Source organism: Nothoprocta perdicaria, unplaced genomic scaffold, assembly GCF_003342845.1.
Source record: "Nothoprocta perdicaria isolate Ctin4 unplaced genomic scaffold, notPer1 scaffold_3, whole genome shotgun sequence".
Classification (NCBI taxonomy): Eukaryota; Metazoa; Chordata; class Aves; order Tinamiformes; family Tinamidae; genus Nothoprocta; species Nothoprocta perdicaria.
In genome coordinates this window covers 8,846,996-8,856,178 of record NW_020455532.1, presented here as the reverse complement: position 1 = coordinate 8,856,178, position 9,183 = coordinate 8,846,996, and the positions used below count along the sequence as shown (strand labels likewise).

General features: G+C 65.6%; 2 protein-coding genes across 2 annotated transcripts in view; both read right to left on the bottom strand.

Moving 5' to 3' along the window:
- Positions 1 to 344, bottom strand: part of PIGT (phosphatidylinositol glycan anchor biosynthesis class T) — a 6,857-nt gene extending 6,513 nt beyond the window's left edge. The window contains exon 1 of the mRNA XM_026042033.1: positions 279 to 344. Within this exon, the coding sequence (XP_025897818.1) occupies positions 279 to 344 (66 nt within the window). The remainder of the gene's footprint in view (positions 1 to 278) is intronic.
- A 206-nt stretch (positions 345 to 550) lies between these two features.
- Positions 551 to 2,522, bottom strand: DBNDD2 (dysbindin domain containing 2). Its single transcript, XM_026042032.1, has 3 exons — positions 2,375 to 2,522; positions 1,722 to 1,865; positions 551 to 880 (listed from the first exon to the last, which is right to left on the bottom strand). The coding sequence occupies exons 1-3, from the start codon at positions 2,520 to 2,522 to the stop codon at positions 678 to 680; spliced, it is 495 nt and encodes a 164-aa protein (XP_025897817.1). The 3' UTR covers positions 551 to 677.
- Between the last annotated feature and the right edge of the window lie 6,661 nt (positions 2,523 to 9,183).

The window sequence follows — 9,183 nt, the reverse complement described above, 5'->3', positions numbered from 1 at the left end:
GGTTCCTCCCCGCGGTAGTGTCTGCGGAGCCGCAGCTCGCGCTGCAGGGCCCGGCCACTCCCGCAGCTCCGTGGTGGCTGCGAGCGGCTTCGTGTCCACGCGGGGAGCCTCGCGCTTTGCGTGGGTCCCCAGCAGCCTCCAGGGCCCGGCGCTGCAGCCTCGGGAGCCGTTTGCAGGTGCCAGGGCTGTCGCCAGACCCTGCTGCCGCTCTGCACTGTCCTGAGCACAGGGAGCTGCAGGGACATGTGGCACGAGGGCCTGGCTGCCTTTGCTTGCACCCTGSCTCCCTCCTGAGGTCCCCCTTGCCGCAGCCCCCTTGCAAAGACGTGGCCCTGCTGCTGCATTCGGAAYGGGTGTATTTCTTGTTAAGGGGCCCCCTTCAGCCAGTGCTGGYAGCCCAAAGGAGGCTTGGGCTGGTCTGGCTGCGGGGAGCTGAGCACAGGGTGGTGARTGAAGCGGGCAGTGTTAGCAGCAGAGCCTGGGGCGTTAGTGCGGGGGGCCTGCGAGAGCCTCTTCCCTCTCTGCTGGAGGAATGAGCAGAGGAAGAGCAGGGGGAACCATCTCCACGCTCCTGCAGGGCACCAGTCCAGGGTGGGTTTTGCTGCGTGGCAGTTGGGGCCGGCAGCCGTCCCGGCCCCACGCTGGCAGGTCCATACAGAGGAGGGCAGCGCTAGCTGCTAGCTTCGTGCCCCCTGCCCCTTTGCACTGTCCTCCTGCAGGTCCTCCTCATCTGACTGCACCACGGGGGTCTCGGCCCCATCCTCGCTGGTGTCCAAGCTGTTCTGGTCCGTAGAGACGGAGGACGTGGAGGAAACGCGTGACTTGGCCTCGGCTGCGTTGGGCGCTTGCAGGGCGGTCTCCTCCGGGTACTGGCTGGTGTCTGCCCACAAGGAGAGAGGTAAACACAGACAGGAAAAGGCTTTGGGAGGTCTCTTGCTCCATCACGTTACCCTGCTGCAGGATACGCTTCCCCACGTGCTCCCAGCCACGGCCTCCTTCACCCTGTTCCACTGCCTGCCAGGAGACACTTGGCTGCCTTAGCCTGCTCCCCGCTTCACCCCAGCTTGGCTCCGGGCACTGTCTCACATTCCTTCCCCATTTTTGGCAATGGAGCCTTTTCTGTCTTCTCCGAAACGCGGCTCAGAGCTGCGTGTGGCCATCGGCGAGGGAGGTGTTTGGCTTGGCCTAGCAGTGAATCACCGCAGTGTGTGCGTGGGGAGAGAGGTCCGGGCACCTCATGCTGTTCCTGTGGCGATCGGGATCCGGCCACTGCTGGGCTGCAAGGTGGAGGAGTCCTGGAGCCTCTTTGCCCAGCACAGGCAGCTCTGTGTGCTCCTAGGGACCTCAGAAATCATGACAAGACATTGGCTGCCCCAGAGAAGCTTTAAGACATGGGAATTCAGCTACATGAGCTTTGAAAGGGGCCTCTGCTCTGTTGCCTTCTGCAGCAGGACCTCGTTATGGATGTCCCTGTCTCAGGGCTGCCTGCTGGAACTAGGTGCTCTGCGGGTGGAGGTGGGTGCTGCCATGGACCGCCCAGAGCAAAGACTGCAGTCCCCAGCACCACGTGCTCGTCTTGGTACGGGGGGATGTTGTGMCCGTGTGCTGAGCCTGGTGCTGGGGCTGCGTGAGGCAGCGTGGCCCAGGCTGGAGAACAAGGGGGCTGGTGGGGGCAGGACGAGCTCCCGGCCTGGCCTGTGAAGGACTCAGGCTGCACGTACCTGGCAGGGGGCCAGCAACGCTGCTCTCCTCTGGCCCACAGGGAAGAAACACGTCCAYAGTGTCCTGGTCTGACAGGTCCATCATGTCCATCTGCTCCAGCATGTCCACGTTCACCTCCATGGAGGAAATGCTGCCTAAGGGAGCTGCAGAGAACAGGGGCCAGCACAAAGGTGAGTGGCCTCCCAGGCAAAGGGCACCATCAGCCCTGTGGATGTTTCCAAGTCCAGGCCAGCCCACAGACACCAGGCAGAAGCTGGAAGAGGGAGAGCAGCTTTGCTGTGAGGAGCTGAACTCCCATGGCTCTTAAGAAGTCTCTGGGAGAATCCTGTTTCCTTAAGACATCCTTTTGGAAGTCTCTGCTGTCTCACTGCTATCCCTGCTCCAAACTGCTACCTGGAGAAGCCTGTTTCAGTCCTGTGCCTGTGCAGGGAACCAGCCTTGGTGCCCAAGTTCAGGTCCTGCAGCTAAGTGCTGTGAGTAACCCTTAYGCCCACCCACACCCCCTGTGTGTGACACTGCCTCGGTGCAAGGCACATGTCCCCAGCCACCTTTAGACGGGCAGCACCTGTACCCCAGACTCCTGTCTCTAAAGCCYGTGTCACCATTCCCTGATACCTCCCTCAATCCCCACGCAGGTGTCCCCAGCACTTACGTCTCCGATGCTCCATCTGCAGGTGAGATATCGGGAAGAAGAAATCCACATCGTGCTGGACAACCTCCTCAAAGAACTTCTGCCGCTCCCGCAGCTTGAGCTGCTGCTGCATCTGCTCCGCGTCMAGGCTGCGCTGCCCCTGCTCCATGTCGGCTGAGGAGGAAGGAGAGAGGAGGGTCAGGACAAGCAGGGTTTATCCCAGCTCACGTGGCACTGCCGTGCTGGAGGGTAGGTGCTTCTGCCCTGCTCTGCTCTCCTTGGTTTGGTTGCTTGGCGTAGACACAAGATGCTRAAGCAGCAGGGCCAGCAGCGCACGCTGGGTTGGAGCTGCAGCCTCCCAAGACGCAGGGTGGCCGGCAATACCCGGCTCACACTGCCTGCAGTGAATTGTCAAAGGGGATGTGAGTTCGATGCTCCAGTTCTACGTAGCCTGCACAAATGAATCCTTGATTCTGCTGCTGCGCTGTCTGTGAGCACTCATACGCAGGAGAAACTCCCAAGGACAAGGACAAGAACTGGCTCTAGTTGTTCCACGGTTCCTGACGCTGAGAATTGCTGGAGGAGTAAGAGGCATTAGCAGCCCTGCCCCTTGCACCCCGCCGCCACTGCGGCCGCTCTGTAAATACAGCCGCACCCGCTCGCATCCCCTGCTCCCGCCGCCGACCTGGCTTCTGCCTGCACAAGCAGTTTAATTCCTTTCATTCCTGTTGCAGTTCAGCGCCGCTCCCTGCGTCCCYGGCCCCTGTGGGTGTGACAGGAGCCCTCAGGCTGAGGAGCACTCAGGCAGCGGCTGGAGGGAGCCAGGAGGGAGCTCGGAGCCAGCATCCTGGGTCTGGCGCATCCCTTTGGGCTGGYTGCCCGCAACAGCAAGGACCTGAATGCCACAGAGGATCTGTGACAAGTCCCAGCAGTGGCCCCGGCTGTTCCCAGGCCGGTGTGTGACCTYGGGTGTTCCAGATTTCCTCTCTTGCTGCTCTCTTGGCGCAGGCGGCACAAGGAAAATGTGATCAGTGAAGCAGGCAGAGCGGTAACCAGGGGAACCAAACAAACATCCTCTGCTCCCTTCGAGCGCGGCCCAAACCCTCCGCTCCTCGGGCTGGGAGGAGGGGAGCGGAGGAAGCGCCCGTGCTCGCCCAGCACCCTGGCCCTGTCTGGCAAGGGGCAGAGGGCACTGGTGGCTGCCGTCTGTGGTGCRAGAGCCGAAGGGACAAATGGACATCCTGGGGCTGGGTGTCACTCCTTCTCGGCAGCTCTGTAGGGTTTCTCAGCCCCCTGCTGCATCTTTTGCTTTGGGCTATCCCTTGCCTGAATCTCRTCCTCCTCAGGCAGGTGCCCTGGGAGCTGGATTCCTCCAGCTAGAACCAGCTAGGGCCCCGCATCCTCCTGCAGTGCAAATGCAAAAYAAACCCAGGTCCCGCTTGGAGGGGCAGCGTCACCACGGGGCTGCTGTGAGCAGGGCTGCCACCTGCGCCTCCACGCTYGTGTCGCGCTCTCCGCAGCAGCAGCCTGTGCCAGGTGGGGTGAGGGCCCATGGGAAGCAGCYGGACAAGTGCCGGTGGCGACATTCCTGTGGGCGAGGGGGCCGGAGGACTCGGCAGGACCTGTTTGCAGACTCGGTGCCCGGGTCACGCCGCGGAGCTGAGCACTGAGATGTCATTATGTCACCCGCGGCGGCAGCTGGGYGCTTGGCCTGGCCTCACCCGTGACCGCCGTGAGAGTCGGGGACGGAGCCTCCTGCCGTCCGGAGTGGCGGGGGGGAAGCGAACAGCCCTGCTAGTGTGGCTGTGCCGCCCTCGCTGGGGACGGAGAGGAGAGCGGCGGTCACTTCCCCGGGCAGCTGCTGGTCCCTGTCGCGGTGCCCGGGGTTGCCTCATGCGGCTGGCACGTTCCCAGCGCGGCGGGGGGGCCGGTGCCTGCCGGGGAGGGGTTCAGCTTTGCTGGCCGATGCAGTGGTTGTGACCCCTGCGCAGGGCTGCCCGGCCCCATCCTCTCCCCCTGGGATGGCTCCAGGTTGGCTCGGGGTGAAGGCGCTCGGATTTTCRGGGTGCTGGGAACTCGTTGAATGTGTCCCCTAACTGGCGCATTGTCCGGGAGCCAAGCAGAATAGCCGGGAAAGGTTAATGGAGTTTAAATGGGATGCTCAAGTGTGAGTCAATTCCCTAGTGAAGGAAGGAGCCCAGGCAGCCAGGCTCCTTTGCCCTGCTCCCAGTTTTCCCAGAGCCTTATCCCTCCCTGCTGCTGCAGTGTGGCTGGCGGGACGTGCCCAGTGCTCCAGCTGTCTCCATGTGCGGGACAGCGGATGCAGGGAAGGTACTCGCAGCCCCCATCCTGCCGCAGCCTCCACAAGGAGCCTGGCAGTGATCCCAGCCCCACGGAAACGGGCAAAGGGACTTCCCAAGGGCTGGCATCTCTGGCTGGGAAAAGCCACCAGAGGGGAAAGCTGGGAATGCCTTGGAGAAAGGCGCAGGGTCAGGCTGCACACGGCGGCTGAACTTGCRTCGCAGCAGAGCACAAATAGCCCCGGGAGGAAGCGCAGAGGGCAGGGGGAGGGCGGCAGCACTTGGGGCAGAGCCCAAACCTGCTGGCAAAGGCAGCGGGAGGGTGAGACAGGGGCCACGGGGCACCTGGTGACCCCGGTGTCTGCCACGGCTTCACTGCCAGCCCCTTCCTACCGCTGCTCGAGTCCCCAGCGTCTCGGCACTAAAAATATCCCCTGCGCCCAGAGCTCTTCCCCAGCGGAGACTGTGTCATAAGACCCTGCTATTTACGGGGCCCTGATTCAGTGCGCGGAGAAGCGCGGGGACGGGAAGGCGCTGGGGCCGCGCGGGAAGGCCGGCGGGCCCGGGACCGCAGCCGTGTCCCCTCTCCCTGCTATGTGGGGCGAGCACCCAGCTCGCCTTCCCTTGCCCCTCGCGCGGGCTGGTGGCTTTAGGGGCGCTGCGGGGGCGGGTGATGCCACCTCGCAGGACACCTGCAGCCCAACAGGTCCCGCTTGGCAGGCAGGTGAGTCCTGCAGCGGGGGTGGGCGCAGCAGGTGGGAGCCGCAGCCGGGGGCTGCTTCCACCGACCCGACCCGAGCCGAGCCGACCCGCCCCGTCCCCGCACTCACCGGGCAGCCGCCGGCCGCGGCTGTGCGCGCCGGGCCCGGCCATGCCGCGAGCGGAGCCGCCGCGGGCCGCCCGTGCGGGGCGGTGCCGGGCGCTGCGCGGGGCGGTGCCAGCGCCCGGACCCGGCCCTTGCCCCGGACCCGGCCCTTGCCCCGGGCCCGCCGCTGCCGGCGCCGCCGGTCCCCCCGCCCGTGTCCCTTGCAGGGTCCCCTTGCATGGCCCCCATGGAGGGTCCCCCTGCAGAGCCCCTTGCAGGGTTCCCTTACATGACCCCTTTGCATCGTCCCCTTGCATAGTCCTCGTGGAGGGTCCCCTTGCACAATCCCCTTCTACGACCCTTTTGCAAGGTCCCCTTCTCTGACTCCCTTGCAGGGTCTCTGCAGCAGGGGAGTGGGGAGGACGGGGCTCGCTGCCCCACCATGTCCCTTGTGGGTGCTGTGACATGGGGCGCCGGGACTGGAGATGGGGGCTCTGTGCTGGGACAGGGAGCGCGGTTACGATTCAGGGTCTTCTTTCGCTTCTGTCTTTGCTTTTCTCCTCAGCGTGTGTGGCCGTGCGGGAGAGGAGAGCACATGGGCAAGGCCTGCGGGCTCCTTCCTTGCCCCGTCCCCACGCGTCTGGGCCCCTCTGTCCCCAGTGACACCCCTGAGAGGCCGTTTCAAGCTGTTTCTCTCCAGGGTTGCTGTAGTGCGTGGAGGCTGCTCCTTGGCGGCAGAGCGGCAGACTTGGCCCTCTGCCTCCTTCCTGTGTCTCAGCAGTGACTCAGTCCCTGTCCTGCCCGGCCCTGGTGGCAGCGAAGCGGGAACGAGGGCTGTGACAGGCGCATACAGAGCCAGGCCACCCCCCTGGGCCCTTTCAGGGAGTTTCCAGCGCCTGCGGCTCATCCTGCCAGCCCCTTTCTCAGCACATTCACCTCCCCATTGCACCGACTAAAGATGCTGGGTGGTGTTTGTGTCCCTGCTCTGTTTTGGCTACTGTTGCTTTGCTGTCCCCCTGCTGTCCCTCGGGAGCAGCCCCTGCGGGAAGCTGCTGTGCACCGGGAACCTGTTATCCACACGTTGCTGCTGCCTTTGGGTCATGCAGACGGCGTCGGCTACGAGGCCTTGGCTCCCTCCACGGGGAGGTTTATCCACATCCCCAAAGCAGCAGGTCCTGCCTGATGTGTCCATCTGCAGGGCTCCCAGGGGCCTGGCAGCTTCCAGGCTGGGATATCGGGACAGGGGGATGCCGCGCTGCCCCTCARGAGCCCTGGGGACAGATGCAGGAGCAGGGATTGCTCGGGGCTCTGCTGCGTGACAGGCCTGTGTCACTCGGCACCGCRAGGCTGCGACGGCTTCCACGTGCAGAAGGGCACAGCAGGCCACCGAGCTCACGAGCCAGGGGTGATGACAGCGCGGCGGGACACGGGCACCCCGGTGGGGACACAACACGCGGGTGATGACAGCGCGACGCCACGCGGGCACCCCGGCGGGGACGCGACGTGCAGGCGATGACAGCGCGACGCCACGCGGGCACCTCGGCGGGCCGGGATGGCAGGAAAACATCCGTGCGGAGCCTCGCATCCCGGCTCCTCAGCGGGGTGCCCATTTTATTCCAATCACGCGAACACAGGCCAAGCTAGCCCCACTGATGGACTTTTTTCTTGTGGCATCCCTGGCCATAAGGGAGCAGGAACAAGGGTGGCAATGAATCACAGAATGACAGAAGAGTTGAGGTTGGAAGGGACCTCTAGGAGTCATCYAATCCAACCCCTGCTCAAGCAGGGACACCCAGAGCCCAGGACACCCGGTCGCATCCAGACGGGTTTGGAAGATCTCCAGAGAAAGAGACTCAACAACCTCCCCTGGGCAGCCTGTCACCCTCACAGGGAAGTTCTTCCTCACATGGAGATGGAACCTCCTGTGCTTCAACTTGGACTCATTGCCCCTTGTCCTGTCACTGGCCACCACCGAGAAGAGCTTGAGCCCTCCAGGGCACAGCCTGCACATCTGTAAAGAAAAGACTTAAAATCCACCCTTGGCAGCACCAGGTCACCTGGGCAGCCTCCCCAGCTCCCTGGTGCCTCTGGAGAAGACTCACGGCCCTGTCCTGCCTCCGGGTTCCCGCAGGTGTCCCCAGACACCTGTGTCACCAGCCTGGCTAGCAGCGACGTGTCCCTGCCTGCCTGCAGGGACGGCTCTGCCGAAAGGGGAGCCGGCGTCCAGGCGTGGGGTGATCCAAGTGTGGGGTCATGGCCACAAAGGCGGCGGGACGGGTTCCTGCCGCGCTCTGCCCGGGGCTCTCCCCTCTATTAGAGGCTGGAGGAGGTGAGTCAGGGGGAGCCGCAGGCAGACCCGTCCCGTGCGGCTGAGTCAGCAGCAGGGAACGAGACGCGGCTCCCTTCCTCCAGTTAAGGGAGGATCTGGGAGAACACCGGGCTTCTGGCCACGCGCTTGTGTAAYGGCTCCTTCCCGGCAAGCGAGGCAATAAATGGGAAAGGATCCGCACGCGGCGCGTGCCGTGACCTCCCCGGCTCCCTTACAAGGGGAGGTTTCGGCCTGGGACAGCGGGGAGGCAGAAGGGCCGCAAAGGCCCYGAGAGGAGCGAGGCCGCAGAGCGGCCAAGGAGCCTGTGGCCGGGGGGCGACCCGGCCGCTGGGAGCCGCGCTCGGCGGGACGGGACCTCGGGATTTGGGCTCAGCTCTGTGGGCGGCTGCTTTGGGGGTCCCCATGGGGATGAGGCCTGGGACTGGGGGGGGTCCCCTGGGTCTGGGGGGACCCCTGGGTTTGAGGGTCCTTCCAGCTCCCACTGCAGGCCCCCCCCCGCGCGCCCCCCCCCGCGCATGCGCCTTCGCTGCGCAGCGCCGCCGCCCCGCGCTGCCTCCGGCGCCTGCGCATGCGCGGGGCCGTCCCGCTGGGGTGGGAGGGGGCGGTGAGCGAGTCCCGCGCATGCGCCGTGCAGCCTCGTGCCTGCGATGAGTTTCCACGGTCTCAGCAGAGAGCGGCGGCGCCCGGCTGCGCTGCAGGCAGCGGGCGGGAGGGAGCCGCGGGACAGGCCCCTCGTAGCCTTCTCGGTTGCCTCATTCCCGGAAAAAAGGAGGGGAGGGGGGCAATTTCCCCCCAGGGGTACAAACCCTAGTAACCCCAAACCCTGAACACCGCAGGGTTCAGCCCTGTGCTGGGACCACYGCAGAGCCGGCACATGGGCAGGAGAGATTGTGGACACCCCTTAGGCCGGAGCACCCGGGCACGGGTGCAGCGAGTGCCGGGCCACCCATGCTGGGTTTGGGCTGGATTGGGYGCCAGCCCCAACTTGGGGCCATCCCGGGTGGAAAGCAGCTCCCGGCGGGGGCAGCGCGGGCGAGAGAGGCTCCCTGGGCTGCTCCACATGGGCCCGTCGGAGCCCACGGGGCCCCTCGGAGCCGCGCGTCCCGCCAGGCCGGCCGGGGCGGAGGCGCCCGCGCTCGCAGCGCCCGCGGTGCCGCCGGGTCACAGAGCGGGGCCCGGGATGAGGTCACAGGCCGGCGCCCCCCGAGCCGCCCCCGTCCCCGCATCCCCCGCAGCCACCCCTGCCGGGCTATGAAGCCCCCCCAGGAGAAGCCGGTGTCCCCTCGGCAGGGAGAGCCCCTGGGAGCGCTGCCCGGCCCAGGGGCCATCCCGGCGGATGCGCCTGGGGAGGCCCCCATCCYGGTGCCCGCTGCTGGTGCCGCTCGGCAGGCGGGCG